At 46.0% G+C, this 19,861-nt stretch overlaps 1 protein-coding gene across 2 annotated transcripts in view; it reads left to right on the top strand.

The window, feature by feature from the left end:
* LOC146858136 (uncharacterized) overlaps positions 1-19,283 on the top strand; it is a 250,260-nt gene extending 230,977 nt beyond the window's left edge. For both annotated transcript variants that reach the window (XM_085646896.1, XM_085646895.1), the window contains exons 3-4: positions 2,280-2,361; positions 18,452-19,283. In XM_085646896.1, the coding sequence (XP_085503022.1) occupies positions 2,280-2,361; positions 18,452-18,539 (170 nt within the window). In that variant the 3' untranslated portion in view covers positions 18,540-19,283. The remainder of the gene's footprint in view (positions 1-2,279; positions 2,362-18,451) is intronic.
* Positions 19,284-19,861: the final 578 nt, after the last annotated feature.

Raw genomic sequence — 19,861 nt, 5'->3', positions numbered from 1 at the left:
ACTGCTGGTGAGCCATCCGAAGGCAAAGAGGGCGGGACGGGGCAGTGACTGCAAGCGGCGGCTCAGCTGCGAGGAGCAGGACAAGACAGTATTCCCAAATATCACTGCGGGTCAGCGATGAACATTCTGACCCTGAACGCTGATGGCTCCTCCGGGGGCCCGAGTGGCCCAGAGAGTTGGGAGTCTCTGTGCCTGCTGATGTAGAGCCATGCCTGATCACCCATCCTGGAGGGACCAATGGTAGTGGGTCCTGATGCTGGAGCTTTACTGGTCCTGGCACAGTGGGACTGCAAACTCAACATGCAGTGGCAGATGTGGCGGGGCTCCTATTGATAGCTACTTGATCTGTTGACCTCTTGGTGACCTCAGGCCCAAGAAGGGTCAGCAGTGAGGGTCTGCTCTGTTGCAGTTGTCCTGGACCCATGTCTATGTGGCTCCCTGAAGCATCCTTATAAAGAGCACACACACATTCACACATAAAAGAGCCGGGACTTGTGTGGCCTGGGAGAGACATCCTGAAGTCGGGTGGCTTGAGTGCCACCAAAATCACAACACATTATGCTGGTGCTGAGTGAGCCATCAGATCATCATAGGAAACGGTGACCTCAAGCAGGTCAAATTGGCATTTGATGCTAGGAGATCTGCAAAAACCCCACCGGAAGACGGAGTGGGAACATTGCAGATGTCACCAGCGACGATCCTGATATTAAAACTCTTCCCATACTAATGCAAAAAGCTTGATATGCAACAATATTGCATTCCTTTGATCTGGACTGCTACTTACATAATTTCTGAGATTAAACTCTTCCACCAAGTCCCTTCTCAGTTCGTTCCAAGGTGTTCCCTCGCACTCATTGACTCGGCACTGATGAGGAGCATGCTTTATTTTCAGGTTCGGTTTCTTTTCCTATTTCATTATATATGATTATGTGATATGATATATTATATTATATATTAGTATTCCCAAAAGCATGTCAATAAGTATGTCCATGAGTATTTCTTATTTTTCTTTTTTCGGCCTCATTCACCTCAGATCGCAATAACCGCTCCAAACGAACGTCGGTACCCATCAGCCCCTGGAAGCAGATAAGGAAGGACTTGCGACTTTCCCTCCTGCGGGTAGACCTGAGTGTTGGAAGGTATAGCCCCGATAACAGGAAAAGGTCACTCTCAAAATTTCATCCGATATACACCGGTGACTGTTTAGATGTCCCATGACGTCAAATAATAATCATTGGGCAAAAGTTGTGATCATATCTGGAGGAGGGGGGCCCTATTTTGTTGCCTAGCATCTGAGTCCAACCATCTTATTAGGGGATTCCAAAGGGCCGTATTCCTCTTTGATTGAGTCCCCCACAAGTCCATCTTTGATGTTGATATGACAGATTCCAGCCAGTCTGAGTTTTGGAGGGCCAGCTCTCCACCCATCTGCGACAAATTTCCCTTCTTGTTAGTAGTATTGCATAGAAGAGAAAGGCCCTCACAGGACCTGTAACTTGGCTAGAGGTTCTAAAGATAGATAATCATTGAGAGGCTTACCTTAACTTGGGCCATCAGAATAGCAGAGATAGTTGTACCGACCTTCGCCCAAAACTCCAAAATTCCTGGACATTCCTGAAACATGTGTATGTCAGACTCCCACGGTACACCGGATTGTCTGAAAGACAAGTTAACACAGTCAATGAGGAATGCAGGGCTTAGTGTTTGGGGAGATCTTGCCCAAGAGGGCATAATCCATCCATGGTCAATACTACAGGCCACTCTGGAGGGAGAGCTCTCCAGATTTAAATATATCCATCTGAAGAGTTGGGCCCAGAAGAAGTTGAAGGGCACATTAGGTGGGGGTAGAAGAGCAGTTGGTGGTAAAACCGCCAGGGAAAAAAGAAGTCTCCAGGTGGTATTGGGAGATTGAAGAAACAATAGATGGAGATTTCAGACCGGCAGAAGAACTATGGGGTGCTTACATACCGGGAGTCGCCTGGGAAGATCTGTGTCAAGTATCAACGAACACACTTCCACACGGTTAAGCCTGCCTGGCTAAGGAGGAATCATTTTTTTCCATCCACAGGGCTTACCTAACTCCTCAAAAGTTGTCGAAGATAACAACTGGCCCTCCGGTAAAATGCAAGAAGTGTGGTACCTGAGTGTTTCTTGCCAGGAAACTGCCTCTAGTAAAAGTTACCATTTCCTTTAGGCCTTTGCAATATGCGATGTTGATGTTGCCATTTATTTAAACCTGGTACCTTTCGTTTGTTTCTATGATGTCTTTTAACTTGCAGATTGTGTAAGGAGCAGGGCATGCAGGAAGCCAACAAAGACTCCAAGACTACGGGACGTAGTGTGGATCCTGAAACCTCCCAGGTGAGTCACAGTAGAGTCGAGGTCCTCTCCAGTCGATGATCTCGAGGCAAAGCAGAGATCAAATCCTGGGCTTGGTTTCAATACCAGCGATGCCCTAAGAGATTTGCCAATCTCCTGTGAGACTACAATGGTAAAATTTGAAAAAGCCCACAGAAGGCACACAATGGTATGTTCTCGGGCTGTAACATTTGTAGTACGCAGTAGGGGGTGTTCGGAAGCTGAGACATAACATCCAACAGCGCTTATTTGCTTATCATAGCTGCATATATAAATACAGATGTATAACACAAGAGATCACCAGTGGCATAAACCTTCCAATGGAGCCTCCAACTCAAGGACCAGTTGTGTGCTGTATGCTCAGGGCATCACTATAGGTGGAGATTCAAGACAGATCAAGGGCTGACTGTGACACCCATGCTCCATTATCACCCAACTGCTGAAATTTAAGGATCGCAACACTGTTTTCTGGCTGTCTAGGGAGAAGCGGGTTCTATCATTTGAAGGTGCTACTATCTCAATTTACTCTGTCTTCACTATCACAGTCCAGGTAGCCCACCAAGAATACCTACCCTTGAAACATAAAATAATGTTGCATAGAGTGGAGTGGTGTAGAGTGCTGTGGAGGGAGTAGAGTGTCATAGAGTGAAAGGGCGTAGAGTGGAGTAGAGTTGAGTGGCAATGAATCGAGTGTCAGAGTAGAGTACAGTGTTGTAGATTGGAGTGGCATAGAGTGTTGTGGAGTGGTGTAGGGCAGAGTGGAGTGGCCTAGAGGGTGTTGTGTAGAGTGGAGCAAAGTGTTGTAGAGTAGAGTGCTGTAGAGCAGAGTAGATTGTTGGACAGTGGAATGGCATAGCGTAGAGTACTGTAGGTGAGTGGAATTGCAGTGGTGGCGTTGAGTGTTTTATAGTCAAGTGGCGTAGAGTAGAGTAGAGTGGAGTGGCATAGAGTATCAGAGTGGAGTGGCATACAGTGGATTAGAGTGGCGTAGAGTAGAGCAGAGAAATGCAGTTGAGTAGAGTAGTGTGTCGTAGAATAGAGTGGAGTATATTGGTATAGAGGGAGTTGCCTAGAGCATTGTAGAGTGAAGTAGTGTTGTAGAGTGGCACAGAGTGGGGAAGAGTGCTGTAGAATGGAGTGTCATAGAGTGGAGTAGCGTTGAATGGAGTAGAGCATCATAGAGTTGAATGTTGTGGAGTACAGTTTCATAGATTGGACTATAGTGAAGTGTCAAAAAAAGGTGGTGCAGAGTAGATTGGTGTTGAGTGCATTGTCATTGAGGAAAGATGATGTGGAGTCGATTGGCGTAGAGTGCAGTGACGTAGAGTAGGTTGTTTCAGAGTAAAGTGAAGTGACATAGAGTGGAGTGGTGCAGGGTAGAGTGCAGAGGTGTAGAGTAGAGTGGCGGAGAGTGTAGTGGCATAGAGTAGGGTGGTGTTTAGTGCAGCGGCGAGGAGTGCAGTGGTGCAGAACAGATTAGAGTGGCGTAGAATGGAGTGATGCAGAGTAGATGGAGTAGAGTGTAGTGGCAAAGAGTGCAGTAGAGTGGTGTAGAGTTGAGTGGTGCAGAATAGTGTGCAGTGGCATAGAGTACCATGGCACAAAGTGGAGTGGCATAGAGTGTAGTGGCACAGAATATAGTGGCATAGAGTAGAGCGGCATGGAGTAAAGTGGCATAGAGTAGAGTACTGTTGAGTTCAATGACGGAGAGTTCAGTCTTGCAGAGTAGAGTATCATAGAGTGCAGTGGTGTAGAGTGAACTGTCCTAGAGTGAATTGGTGTAGAGTAGATTGGTGGAGAGTACAGTGGTGCTGTGGTTAAGAGTGCTGTGGTGCAAAGTAGACAGGGGTGGAATGCACTGACTTAGAGTAGAGTGGCACAGAGTAAAGTAGAGAGGCATAGAGTGCAGTGTCATAGAGTGCAGTGGTGCTCCGTAGATTAGAGTGGTGTAAAGTGGACTGGCGTAGAGTGTCATGGTGCAGATTATAGTGGTGGAGAGTAGCATAGAGTAGAGTGGTGCAAAGTAGAGTACAGTGGTGCAGACTAGTGTGGCGTAGAGTTCAGGGGCAGAGAATGTAGTGTTGCAGAGTAAAGTGTCATAGAGTGCAATTGTGTAGAGTGCACTGGCCTAGAGTGGTACAGAGTAAACTGATGTAGAGTTCAATGGTGTGGAGTGGTGTAGAGTGCAGTGGGGTAGAATAGAGTGTTGCAGAGTAGACTATTGTGGCGTGCAGTGCTGCAGAGTAGATTGGCATAGAGTGCAGTGGGGCAGTGCATTGGTTTTGAGTAAAGTAGTGTAGGTTGCATTGGTGTAGAGTACAGTGCTGTAGAGTGCAGCGGCATAGAGTAGAGTGGTGTTGAGTGCAATGTGGTAGAGTGGAGTGGAGCAGGGTAGATTACAGTGGTGTAGAGTGAAGTGGCATAGAGTGGAATGGCACAGAGTGGCGTAAAGTAGATTGTTTCAGAATTGAGTGAAGTGGCGTAGAGTGCAGTGGCATAGAGTAGTGTTGTAGACAGTAGTGTCACAGAGTGCAGTGGTACAGAGTAGATTGAGTGACTTAAAGTGGACTGGCATAGAGTGCAGCTGTGTATTGTAGAGTAGAGTGGTGTAGAGTAGAGAGGCGTCGAGTGAAGTGGCATAGAGTGGAATGGTGCAGAATAGAGTGCATTGACGCAGTGTGGAGTGTATTGGAGGGATTAGAGACAGTCATGGATCCCACCCCCGACTGTAGGGACCTAGAAAAAGCGAGGCTACAACAAGTCTCCTCCTGGATGACTTCACGCAAATGGCACCAGCCAATAGACAGGATAGGTTAAGCGAAAGAAGGGGTGGAGTTTAGTGTAAGATTAAATAGGTAGGTTTTGTGGCTGGAAGGCACATGAATAACCACTATCTGGCACTGGTTCTTCATGTGCCTTCCAGTTTTAAAACTGCCGTTTTAATTTACGCAAGCGTTTATTGTGAAAAACACACTGACAGAGGGGTAGTAATTTACAAACATATGGACATTACAAGGAATGCCCAAATGTATTTTGGAGGATATGCCTGGTTGAGCTGCGATGAGGAGTTCCAGGAAAGTCTCAGTTTAAATAATGATAAGCCATGGGGAAATATTGATTCTGAGTTATGGCTACAATGGATGTCATACATGCAACCACCAGCAACCACACGCAGCCAATGGTTTACAGTGACTTTTTTTTTTTTTTTTTTTTAAACGTTTTTTATTGTTTTCCAAATCAACAACTGCAACACCCATCCCCCTACCTCCACCCGTCCAAGGAGTACCGCACATTTATCATCACTACCAAGTATCCAGGAGAAGGAACATTCTTCCCACACAGTCCCCTTCCCCCCCCCTCCCCCACCCCATGTCAGTGTTCCCCCGTCACCTACCCCTCTTCTGAAGTGCCCCTCCTCCCTAATAAATTATGTACGGGAGCCCAACCTCTCCCTAAGCAAACAGAGCCTGCCCTCATGCCGACCCAAGGTGTATGCGTCCAGGGCCTACCGCCATTCCCCTTCTACTCCCCGCTCCCCGCTACCTCCTGCCTATCAGATGTGCTCTCCCCTTCCCCAGCATCAGACATCACACCCTGAAGTTCCACCACCAACGCTTCCCATGCTCGGGCCGTCGCTAGTGCCTTCTCATCGTCCCTCCGAAGGGCCAATTGCACCCGGAGCGTACCCTCAGCCCCCGCCCATCGCGCAAATGTCGCCCTCCACCGCAAGAAGCTAGGCCCCCCCCGGGATTTCCAGTGCATAGTCAGTTCCCTCTTGGCCATTATCAACCCCAGATCATAAAACTTGCTAGTGACCTTCGTACGGCGGGTGTGGGGAAACCAAAGCAACAAACAAGCCCCCATTTCCGGGGCTATGGAGCGGTCCGTCACCTGGTTCAAACAATCCACAACATCAACCCAATAGGCGCCCAACTGCGTACAGGACCAAAACATGTGTCGAAAGTCCGCCCTCTCTTCCCCACACCGCGGACACTGAGAGTGTACCCCCCCGAAATATTGCAAGATCTTGGCCGGCGTCAGATACGCCCTGTGTAACGTAAAAAACTGGACTAACTGAAACCGGGCATTCCTCGTTCCCTTCCAGGCCCTCCGCACCAGCGTGGACCACGTGGACTCGGGGATCGCTTTCTCAAGGTCCGTTTCCCACTTCTCCCTCAGGGCGTTCAGCGGGTGCAAGCCCTCCATCGACAGGCGGCGGTAGAGGCAAGTAATGGCCTTAGTCGTCCCCGCCGCAATCACTACATATTGGCAACCGAAAGCCCCATATTCCAATGTTTCTGGAGGCTCACCACAAGGGCCGCATGGAGCAGAAAGTCGCCCCGCGGGAGCCCATAAGAGTCCTGCAAGTCTAAACTTCCTAGCGACTGTGCCCTTGTTTTTCAGACTGACAGATTCCTTTGTTGTATTAGTATATTGGATGGGGGATTGAGTCTGTCTTGGTCTTTAAATTTTCCCTCGGACCCTCCCCTTTTTGGTTATTATTACTGTGCAGCTGATGGCTGCGGGTCCCGTTTTTAACCCATACTTGATGGTTTGTTGAACTGACAGTTCACCACCATACAAGTAATTGCACTGTTTGTTCTGCTGGTGACTTCCTCTTTTTAACAAAACATATAACTCATTCTCTGTATGATGGCAGAATTTAGTGGTTTATCCTATGATGACTCCACTCTCCAATCTATATTAGACAGTACACCTAGTATATTAGACACTACATTTACCTTACCAGGCACCAATATTGATGATTGGAGTAAGATAATTACATTAAAGAAATCACACACACGCACAACAATACACGGTGCGATTATGGCTGAATACTTACGAGGCAACTGTGCCCCCACAGGCCTAATAGTTACCAACGCACCTCGTTTATTTTTGCAAGATAAAAGATTTCTAAAAGATTGGTCCCTCATAGCGTGGCGCTGCACGCGTGATTGGCTCATTTTGATCATCAGTACATCTAAACGCATTGCAGACACCATCCTCCTAGAGATACAGACTTTGGAAGCCCAAATCAAAGTCACAGTCACTGCTACAATTTTCAAAAAGAACCAGGATGAAGCCAATAAAAGTAATAAAGATTTAAAAGACGCTATACTGGTCTCCAAAATAGAAAAATTCAAAAAAGACCTTGCCAAATTTAAACACGAGGTGATATATCCTTACACCAGCGATTCCTACGTAGCACCCGAGTTCAACAACAAAGGGCGCAGATATGGGTCCAATTACTCAGGGAGCAGTTCGGATGATGACAACTACGAGTATGAGAATGGAGGTCCACAACCCAACAAACCACAATACAGAGGTCGAGGGAATAGAAGAAACTGGAGAGGACAATATACTCCGAATTTCCAACAATGGTGGCCTCCGACACCGTGGGGATATCCCCCACCACCCCAGGCTTTCCAGCCTTTCCAACCAAACCAATTCTCAATACACCAGCAGGACCCTAATTTCCAGCCTTTTTTAGGGTCGGGCCGAGGGAGGCCCAGGGCAAAAAGAAGAGGTCAGCAACCACAGGTGCATTGGAACCTGCCCCCACAAGTGCCCCAACAAATGAACACCCGCAGCCAAACCAAGAGAGGACAACCACAACCAGGAACGAGTACCGAGACGATCTAGTACTGAACCTGAGCAACAAGATCTTGACAGCTGATGAGACATCGATACTCAACAAAGGCCTTGGCTTTGTGACCACCACTCATGGAGATGATTTTGAAGTACGATGTGACCTGGCAAAATTTTTTCGCAAAATCAGGCTACACTATTTCTTTAAGAACAAAGAGACGACCCAAGGTACTTCGAGTGAACTTAACACCGGCCTGAAAAACAAATCCACCTTTAATCCCCCTCTACATGAGGTACCACCGCAGGTGTTATCCTTTGAACAAGCGGTAACCGAGGAAATCACCACCTTATGTAAGAACAAAACAAGATCAGATCACTACTGCAATCTACCTAAGAAAGAACGCTTGGCCTTGAAAGCCCTTATGGAAGACCGAACCATCATAATAAAGCCAGCCGACAAAGGCGGAGCAGTGGTCATCCAAGATATTGAAATATATCGCCAAGAGTGCCTCAGACAACTGGCGGATGGAAGATTTTACAAACCTCTTCAACAAGATCCTACCAAGAGGATTCAGAAAATTATCACTGAAGCAATAGAGGAAGCATCATCTAATGGATGGATCACTTCACAGGAAGCATCGTTTCTCAATACCCCCCATCCTGTGATGCCTTACTTTTACACCCTTCCCAAAGTCCATAAGGCCCAACGGCCCCCACCAGGGAGACCTATTATATCAGGACAAGGATCACTACTAGAACCTCTATCTACCTTTGTTGATCACTTCTTAAGACCTCTAGTAAGAGAGATGCCTACTTACCTGCAGGACACGAAAGATATTCTACGTCTTTTGCCCACAGTTGACTTTGATCCCGATAGAGACATTCTAGTATCATTTGATGTGGAATCATTATATACCTCTATTCCTCAGGATGAGACCCTTGAAACCATCTTTTCCATCCTGAACAATGCAGATCTGGATACCATCACTCCCGTTCATTTCATCATGACCCTTGCACATTTGGCTATGAAAGAAAATTTTTTCAAATTTGAAGACACCATTTACCTGCAGGTCTCCGGGACCAGCATGGGGAGCATTTTTGCTCCTAGCTTAGCCAATCTCTATGTGCATTCATTCGAACAAACACATGTGCTCAACGATGACAACCCTTTCAGTGACTCGATCCGACTATGGAAGCGCTATATTGACGACATCCTGGTAATCTGGCGCGGGGATTTGTCGTCAGTATCACCCTTCCTAGATTGGTTGAACACCAGAAACAACTTTTTGAGGTTCACAGTGGAAGCTCACAAAGAGAGATTAGCCTTTCTTGATCTCTCTATCTTCAGCACTATAACTGGCCTTGAAAGTGAACTGTATAAGAAACCAATGTCCCGTAACTCTCTCTTGAGATATGATAGTCAACATCCAAAATCATTGAGAGACAATCTTCCTTACGGACAGTTTTTGCGTGTAAGACGCAACTGTTCCACATCGGAAAAATACCAGGTGCATGCAAAGAATCTCACTGAACAACTTATTGTTAAACAATATCCGAGATCCCTGATCAAGAAAGCGTTTAAACGCGCCTCCAATAACAACAGAGAAGCACTAATAGAGCCACCTATTGCAAAACCACCACTGGAGCGGCTCACCTTCGTCCACACATTCAGCACGCTCACTAATGGAATTCAAAAGAGTGTGAAGAAGCATTGGCGCATTCTGAACTCATGCAAAGAGAAAATACCTCTGCCTTTGTTCTCTCTCAAACGAGGAAGCAACCTTAGAGACAAAGTGGTTCATACACGACCTCGTGAAGCAAGACCACGTCCCATTGGGACTCTATGGGACCTACCCGCAGTACAAGGACACCACCCATGTGGGACGTGTTCAATATGCCCGCAGACTAGCCATTCCACAACGTTAGACATAGGCACAAACAAACCATGGGAGCAAAGATCTTTTACCAACTGCAACAGTGAAGATTTAATCTATATGATTGAATGCCCCTGTAAACTCCGGTATATAGGGATGACCACTCGGAAAGTCAGACAGCGAATGCTAGAACACAAGAGCACCTTTCGCTGCAACAAGACCAATACGAGACTGACACGCCACTTCCATGAAGTGAAGCACCAAGCCAATGATTTTTGGTGGACAGTCTTAGAGAAACCCTTTATTCCATCACATGTAAGTGACACATCTCGCTTCTTGTTTTTAAAGGAACAACGCTGGGTGTTTAAAATTGGTACTTTTCAAACAGGATTGAACGATGATATTCCGTGGAGCTCATTATAACTCTCCACTGATCTAGGTTCATCCAGAGATAGTGATCAAAGATTGGGACTACCTCATCTAGATATGCACTAATTGCTAAACCCCTTCTATCCTTCATATGAAAGTATGTTTGCGTCCCACTGATTGATAAAGCTTTATCAGATACATGGAACTACACCTTCCTTACACGCTGATGTCATTCAGTAGTCATTCTCTAGTCTCGCGTGACCTCGAGTTTTCCTCGACCTCATTGGAACTACACCTTCCTGACACGCTGACATCACTTTGTAGTTTTTCTCGAAATCCCGCGTGACCTCGGGCTTTTCCAGGGCCCAATCAGAGACCATACCAAATCAAACACAGTAACCCATTGGCCCAGTGTTGACGAATCAGGTCGTCGCTTAACCAAAGGGCATGCTTTTTAACACCTCTCACCTGTGCTGCCGGTTACCTCCCAAACGGCTCAGATTCCACATCGAGGTACCGACGGAGAGGTGAGCGATCTAGAGTTCAAAACTTTGAAACTCTTATTCTTTGTAACAGATGCGGCGCAATTGAGCACTGCGTGTTCCACCGGTGCCCTAGTTTTTGCGCGTCTGCATAGTCTATCATTTTAGTTGTGGTTCTGTTTTCTTGAGTGAAGTCACCTCAGCGTTCAAAGCTGAGCATACAACGGACTTTCAGAAGAATGTCTCAAATTATAGATTTTGAACCATCGTATCTCATGGTTCATTGTACTGAATTTTCCCCACATCTTATTCAATTTTGTAGGGCGGGGCCTCCTTCTACCCTGAGTCTTTACCGGGTGAGGTGAGGCTCACTTCTCGTGCTGATCAGGTAAGCACTTGAGATTAAGGCACAGCGTTTCAAGCGAAAATTTGTCAGATAGTTTCACTGACTGTGTTGTTTTTGTGATTCTCTTTTCGTATTTCCACAGATGTTCATAAACACACTGACAATACGAAGAAGTTGTACACCATAATAAGGTTGTATTTTTTAACACTGTCTCACAATTTATAATTTTCCCACTCACTTTTGCTGCAGTAGCGATAATAAAATGAAGGTCCTGACGAAAGCCATTTGACCCTCCAGGCAAGCAGGCTGAAACATGTCGACCCTATTGTCAAACAGCCTATTTGTTAGAAGCTGTTTCTGCACCATTTTTAGTTAAGGACTGGCAGGAATATTTTTTCAATAAACTTTCTTTTTTCCTCCTTATCCTTTTTTAACATTTCACCTTACTGCACTGCACCACTTATATATCATTTTTTGGTATATATATCATACCTTGCCCTGACTAGTGGCTTGGCTGTCCTTCTCCCCTTCTCTCCTACCCTTTCCATGGGCCTCATAAAAATGTGCTCCGGTTACTAACTAACCACGAATGAAACTCCAAGATGGAGTGAATCACAGTGGTGGGAAGGAGTGGATATCCAGATGATGATATACACCAATCACTGGTTTTTGATGGAAATCCTAATGAATCCTACAGCACTCTGAGGCTCCCTTTTCAAACTCTTCGCTTATTCTAAACTTCCTAGCGACTGTGCCCTTGTTTTTCAGACTGACAGATTCCTTTGTTGTATTAGTATATTGGATGGGGGATTGAGTCTGTCTTGGTCTTTAAATTTTCCCTCGGACCCTCCCCTTTTTGGTTATTAGTCCTGGAAGGGTAACAGCACTCCCTCTCTGAATAAGTCCCCTACCATCTGCACGCCCAGCTCCTCCCAAACAGCTAGCCCAGACCAATCTCCCCCATGCGGGAGCGCCATACACATCCCCAGGGGGATCTCCGGGGCATAGGGGTGGACTATGGCAGCCCTCCTCTGACACCTGTTCCAGCACAGCCGGAGGGTACGTTCCTCCAGGGTAAGCTGGGTCAGGTCTAACCGCTGGTGGAGGACTATAAAGGCCAGCACATGCCGCGGAATCAGCCTGTCCAGTGGGCCCTCCGGGCCTCTATACTCCCTGGCCACTGCCTGCGTAAGCCATTGGAGCTGGGCCGCCAAGTAGTTCCACTCAAAATCCGGGGCTGCCAGGCCCCCCTCCGCTCTCGGCCGCCGCAACGTGGTCAGCGCCACCCGCCGCCTTCCCGAGCCCCAAATGAAGCCCGTAGACAGTGCTCGTAGCCGCGCGAAAAACGACGCCGGGATCCATATAGGAAGGGTGCAAAAAAAGTAAAGGAGGCGTGGCAACGCCACCATTTTCAACAGAGCCACCCTCCCGGCACACGAGAGTGGGAGCGTGCTCCAAAACCCCATGCTACTCCGCAAGCCGCGAAGGGCCCTGCCAACATTCCCCTCCAACAAATCAGTCTGGGTATGGTAAATGTTAACCCCCAAGTATCGTAAGCAGCTGCCTTCCCACCGGATCTGTCCCAACGCCCGCGGGGTCCGACCTCCCTGCGACAACGGGAACAAGCATGTCTTGCCCCAGTTGACCTTAAGCCCGGACAGGCGACCAAACTCCACCAAAAGGGCTATTGCTCCGCCCAATGGTTTACAGTGACTTACTGGTCCTTTCAGTATCATCCCCTCCAATATGGGACGTGGTGGTATGGCAGGGAGAAGCCAGCAGCACAAACAGCATGGTGGGGTTTCAATAAAGGTTTCTGTACCAGGCAATTTTGTCATTACAAACATGAACACTCACAATTTGGCAGACAACATCCCCTCACTTAGGGCCTTATGTAGGTGGGCTGGCATTTACCACTTCATAAATACCGAATCATACCGATTCGGTATTTATGAAGTGGTAAATGCAATGTAGGTAATGAGTCGGTAAATATTACCGAATCGGAAAAATTCGGTAATTACCGAATCGGTATTTACCGATTCGGTAATGAGGCATACCTTCCCATTGATGGGAAGGTATGCCTCATTACCGAATCGGTAAATACCGATTCGGTAATGGGGGAGCACATGCAAGGGTGGCAGGGTGTCACATTGACACCCTGTTGCACCCCTGATTCGGCCATGTGTGCACATGTGGCGCACATACATGCCCTAAGGGCATGTATGTCTGCCACATTGCACACTTAAACGTGCACAAAAATGCTTTTTTTCACCTATTCGTCATTTACCACCAACCTTTAGTTGGTGGTAAATAACGAATCCCCACACCCACCACACACTCCCCCTACATCTCATTTCATGATTCGGTATTTACCGAATCGGTAATATTACCGATTCTGTAATTTTACCGATTTGGTAAATACTGAATCATGAAATTCTCCCCCTACATCTCAAAAGCCAAAATACCGGTCGGTAACGGTATAATTATCGAAAATCGGCCGTTACCGACCGGTATTTGGCTTCCTACATGAGGCCCTTAGTGTTTTTCAGCATCCAGATATGGAAAGCAAGAGAGAATGCATACAGGAAGAGGACAGCAGTTACACTTTACATGGAAAGGCTCACAACCCTAATTAAAAAACAAGTTTTAGAAAAATGGATACAGTGTTACCTGGACAAAGGGGCAGCAGTAAAATTGTTTTGGTGATTTGAACGAGGTTTTAGATTAGGGTACCAAGAGCCTAGATTGAAAAGATGGGCAGACAATTTGAGGTCAGTAGAGGAATTGCACAATGTATTACAACCCAAATTAAATAAAAAATTAAAAGCAGGGAGGATCGCAGGCCCATTTTTGTATTGGCCATTACGCACGTTAATCATCATTCTTTAGCTCACTTCGCCACCTTAGTTCAGACCCAGCTATATGCAAATCAATCTTGACCCTGTGCCTCATGGGAACAGTCCAGCCCGAACTGCCAGGCCAGGTCTTCCCTGAACCGGAAACAAGCATCCTGAGACCGGTTTCTGGGTAACACCCTTCATTAGCCATACCAGCTTGAATCCAGTGGCAAAGTGAGCAAGGGACCCACGTCTGGGCAAACCCTGCCAAGTTAGGGCGAACAAAGCAAACACAAGGAGATGATGGATGGAGCGCTGAAACTTTTCAGACACTCACCCCCAGTCACAGATCTGGGTTGAATCCATCATCATTCTTTAGCTCACTTTGCCACCTCAGTTCAGACCCTGCTATATGCAAATCAGTCTTGAACCTGTGCCTCATGGGAACAGTCCAGCCCAAACTACCAAGCCAGGTCTTTCCTGAACCGGAAACAAGCTCTTTAAGGACAAACTGGTCAGGGAGAAGTGAAGAGAAAGAATGGAGCAATACTTCTGAGAATATGTGGGAACAGTGGCCTTGGCTTGCGTGCTGTGGGAGGCCTACAAAAGCATAATAAGACGATATGCTCAGGCCTTGGCAGGAAGAAAAAGGAAAGAGCAGAGGATTCAATATGAAGCTCTAGAGAGGAAAATCACCCGGTTAGAAACTATTGCCAGGCAATCCGGGGTGTCAGACACACAGATCAGTCATCAAATCCGTCTTAAACAACAGGAGATGCGTGATAATGTGAAAGGGAATGCCAGGGCGCACGCCTGGGCAACTCAGAGGAGAATCTATGAAATGGGTGACAGGGCTAATAAACTAATGGCATGAACAAAGAGATAGAGAGAGGAACTGGGTGTTAGAGATCAGTGCCTTATGAACAACTATATACGTCCACATCGAATAAGTCGGGGGCAGATTGCGCTGAACTCCTCCAAGACGCTAGCTTTCCCACATTATCATTGGAGGATCGGGAGGAGATTGACAAGGATGTCATCATAGAGGAAATAAGTGGTTGCATTTAGAGCCCTACAGTCGGGCAAGGCAGCTGGGCCTAACAGTCTGCCGACTGAATTCTAGAAGGGAGTAGCATATGTGGCTCCACATATGCTTAATATGTTTCAGGAGGAGTTGGAAGAGGGTAGTTTCCCGGCAGACCAGCAACTAGCTATGGTGGTGGTCATCCCAAAGCAGGGCAAACCTCTGGCAGATTGTTCTTCTTACAGGCCAATCTCACTATTAATTATGGAAGGAAAGGTGCTGGCCAATGTAATTGCGACCAGACTCAACGGAGTGATAACATCTAGAATTCACCCTGATCAATCAAGCTTTATTCCCCACAGAAGTACCAGGCTTAATTTGCGGCACCTGTTTGGGGTTTTGGACATTACCAAGAGTAGACCGGACCAGGATGCAGTGCTCCTGTCGTTAGACACCCGCATGGCGTTCACTTGCATCGAGTGGCCATACCTGTCCGCTTCGCTTCGGTTTTGGTCCTAGGTTCTGTGCTTGGGTTCTGTTCCCCCACACAAACCCACTGGACAGAGTATGAGTGAACGGGGTGGTGTCCAGGCCGGTACAAGAGTACAAGACAGGCATGCCCACTTTCTCCCAAGCTCATCGCTATCGCGTTAGAGCCCCTGGCGGCGTGGGCATGTGGAGACCCACTGATAAGAGGAATTTCTGTGTGGGGGGTTACTGGGAGGAAAAAATATTGTTGTATTTCGATAACATACTATTATATGTCACGAACCCCCAGTCCTCAATCAATCTCATACTTCATATATTCCAATTGTTCGGCAGTTACTCCGGCTATCGGAAAAATTGGGATAAGTCCATTGTGTTTACGTTGGGCGGAGCCACTCCGACCCTGCCATCCTGTGGGGGGGCCCTCTTGGTCATGCACATGTTTAAATAACTGGGCATCACAGTCTCTCGGTCCAATGCCGAATTTCTGGAAGGCAATTTATTCCCCCACCTACACAGGCTATGTAGGGAGTCTAATATTCGAGAACGCTACCAATCTCACTGCTGGAAAGAGCGGCCCTCTTTAAAATGATGGCGCTTCCGCGCCTCCTATATGTCCTCCAGAACACCCCATGTAAGATACCGTTGGATTTTTTTCCCATAAGATTGACACTGAAATACGACAGCTCTTATGGGACAGGGTATGCTCCAGGATAGCCCTCCACAAGCTACAGAAGGGAGTGTTCGAGGGAGGACTGGCAATTGCCGATATTCAGAAATACTACTGAGCATCACAGTTGAATACACTTTACTGCTTGGTGTTTGCAGGGAGAGAGGAGCCTGCCTATAGGGTTGACAATTATTCAATGGGCCGCAGGAGGTACCCTGAGGCACTACATTGTAGAAAGACGGAAAGCAGCTTACCAACACATACACAAATGACAGTACGAATATGGAGGGAGGCGACTAAATTCTTGGGCTGGGAGGGCAGACTGATAGAACGGACTCCCCTGTGGGACAGCCACCTCCAATGAGAGGTGGGTGGACTGCAGGGTTTCCGCCCCTGCGCTACTTATGAGACATCTTCGGAGAGGACAGCGATGGAGGAATTCGCCGACCTACAGACGGAATACCAAATGCCAGATTCGGAACGGTTCAGATACTTGCAACTAAAACATGCACTAAAGACCCACATTCCAATGGGCGATCAGTTACCTAAATACGCACCGCTCGAGAACAGGGTGCTGTTAGACCCAATCCCAGAAAAGGCCACAACCCTTCTATATAAAAAGATAATGAATAACACCCCTGATCCCTTGGAGGCACTCCAGAAGGCTTGGAAGACAGAGATCAGTATCCTGGAAGATGACATCTGGGCGGAGGCAATACAGTGCCCCCGGGAGGAAGCCACGATAGCATGGTTTCACCTTATACAACTTTGAATCTTACAAAGATCATACACCACCAGGACGATGCTCCACCGACTGGATCGGATCAATACTGACAGTTGCATGAGGGTGCCCGAGGAAGTGGGGCAAGGTGTGGGGTAAGTGGGTGGAATATAGAGGGATTTGAAAGCACCACAATAGTGAGCAGTGTTGGGGGAAGGGAGGATACGAATGATCTCTTAACTGCAATAATATATCATTGGGCTTGGGATCCTTGATACTGTGTTGTCCTGGAAAGACTGTTTTAACCATAAGTGATGAACCTGCCAACCTTAACTAACATAACCTGACGTTTCTGTGTACCTATAGCTGAGCATTTGTTCAATGAAAAAAAAATTGGAAAAAAAAGAAATTACCACTTAGAAGGGTATAAGGGAATTACCAATGCTAACCTATGAGAGGGATAGGCCTCACAGTAGTAAAAAACGAATTTAGCTGTTTGTTACTACCAGGACATGCAAAACACAACAGTACAAGTACTACCTTTTACTTACATAGCACCCTGAGATCATGGGTTCCTAGGACCTACCTTACCGGTAACTTATATGTAATGAAAGGGGAGTTTTAGGTATTAGCAAGTTGTTATAAATGCCTAGTCCTGGCAGTAAACTGCCCACACAACACTTCAGTGCCAGGCCTGAGACAGGTTTGAAAGTCTACTTCTGTGGGTGGTGCAGTCAGTGCTGCAGCCCACTAGTAGCATTTAAATTACAGGCCATGGGTATATGGCATACCACTTTACAAGGGACTTACAAGCAAATTAAATATGTCAATCAGGTATACACCAATAATACACATGTTCAGTGAAGAAGCACAAGCACTTTAGCACTGATTAGCAGTGGTAAAGTGCTCAGAGTCCGAAGGCCAACAAAAAGATACAGTAAAATGCAGGTGAAATGCAAAACGTTTGGGGAAAGACCATCTTAAGGATGCCAGGTCTAACAGCAAGCATAGGTTGTTTGAAAAGAAATGATACAGTTGAAAATTAAAAAGCAACTATGAAATTTGAAATGTTTTTGATAGATTAAAGTCTGTCACACACCACAATATCAGGAAAATTAGAAGAGATGTTAGTTTATGGCACATTATGGTGGGGACATGACCCGGTACAAGGTTGCTTTGTGAGAAAATCCCTAAAAGGTCTGAGTAAAGAGCAACAAGGTAAAAAGGCATTAATGGAGCCTCCGACAATTGATTTACTAGACAAATTGTTAATAAAGTTATCTGTTTGCTGTTATGATGAATTTGAAGTCATCATTTTTAGGTTATGCATTTTATGGATCTCCTTTGGTGAATTTAGAGCTTCAGAGCTGCTAGGTTTGAAAGGGCATCCAGATATAAAAAGAATTCGGATAGTATTAGAATCAAATAGATTAAGGACCTGGTTGAGGGTCTCCAAGACTGATCAAATATGTAAAGGATAATGGGCTTGATTGAACAAGAGTGGAGTCGTAGATGTATGCCCAGTTGAAGAATGGAGAGTGACTATCAAAACTGATTCAGTCTTATGGCTAAGGAGATATTTTGCCCTGAGAATGAAGCAAGAATTACGATCGCCAATTTATTGGCTGTATTAAAATGACATTTAGGCAACTAGGCAAGCCCCTGAAAAATATGTAACACACTCATTTCTCATAGGGGCGGCAACTGCAGCTGCAAGAATGTGCTGGACATGGGCGAAAATCAAAAGGATTGGAAGATGGAAATCAAAATGTTGCAGGAGTAATTTGAGGAAACAAACATTTATAGTAGATAGCATAATTTTTCTAATTTCAATTTTCTTTTACTTCAGATTGTGTGCAAGGTCCATATTCAGTTAAGATGAGAACATGGATTGTGGACCATTCATTCATAAGATGGGCAGCGTTGCATGTAGACCAACAGATTTATGGACAATCTCTTGGACTTCCTAGAAACAGACATGAGGTGGTATGGAGGAGAAAAAACAGAATGTATTAGGGCAGTCTACTTCTAGTGTTAGCAGAACTTTTTTCTGCTGAGGGTGCCCAGATATGTTAGTGATCCATTTAGGCGAAAATGATTTGGTGCAACTGTCTGGCCTAATATTGATTAAAAACATTAAAGTGGATTTAACAGTGATAAAAAATAAGTGGGTAGTTGCATGCATCATATGGACTTAATTCATTTCCAGAATGCATTAGAGAAGGGCAAAAAAACATACAGCCATAGACCAAGTGCGAAAAAAATTAAACTGGGCCGTGAGGGGGTATTTTTGTGCAACCATCGGAGTTGAAGTATTGTCTCATACAAACATAAAGGGAATTGATAAACATATGTATAGGTCAGACAGAGTACACTTAGCAAAAGTTGGGCAAGCATATTATATGCTCGAAATGATTCAAATGTTTGAGAAATTGTGGAAAGAAAAAATGTGGTGTACGAAACATTGGATATAAGGCTGGTAGCGACCAAATGTGGACAGGATTGGGATGGAAAACACTATGGGTTTTCCTGCATGGTGGAATTTTTGGGGGGTGGAGAGTCTGGAGTCGGTGTATCCATCCCTTGGAGGGGAGGGAAGAGGAATATCTGGGGCTTTGAACCACGCTAGGTAAGTTTGCTTGGGGATACTTGCTGGGGTGTGATTGAGAAATATTGAGGAATGAAAGGAAAAGGCGGTGAGTGAAGGCAGAAAGGAGAGTTGGAAGAGCTTTAGTTAGGGGGCTTTAGTAGATGCAATGTTGTCACCAGGTTGGGAATTTTAATGGAGGGGTGAATTGATAGAGATTTATTATATTAGGTAGGCTGGGATTTTCACAATAAGTTATGTAAATGTTAATAAATTGATGGTACAAACCTGTCTTAATAAAGTGGCCTTTTTTGCTAAGCAAAAATGATTGGGATGTGAGTTATTGTGCAATTATATTTATCGTCATTGCACTAAAATATACTGATCCGGTTTTCCTGGTGGACACCTCTCTGTCTCAAGGGTGTTAGCACACCGGTTCTCAGACCTACCCCGGAGTAATCCCCTTGTATACACTCAAGTTGCATTCTAATCGCTTTTGTTATTAGTTCTCACTTTGT

Source organism: Triturus cristatus, chromosome 3_2 (assembly GCF_964204655.1).
Source record: "Triturus cristatus chromosome 3_2, aTriCri1.1, whole genome shotgun sequence".
NCBI classification, from domain to species: domain Eukaryota; kingdom Metazoa; phylum Chordata; class Amphibia; order Caudata; family Salamandridae; genus Triturus; species Triturus cristatus.
This window is presented reverse-complemented; position numbering and strand designations above follow the sequence as displayed.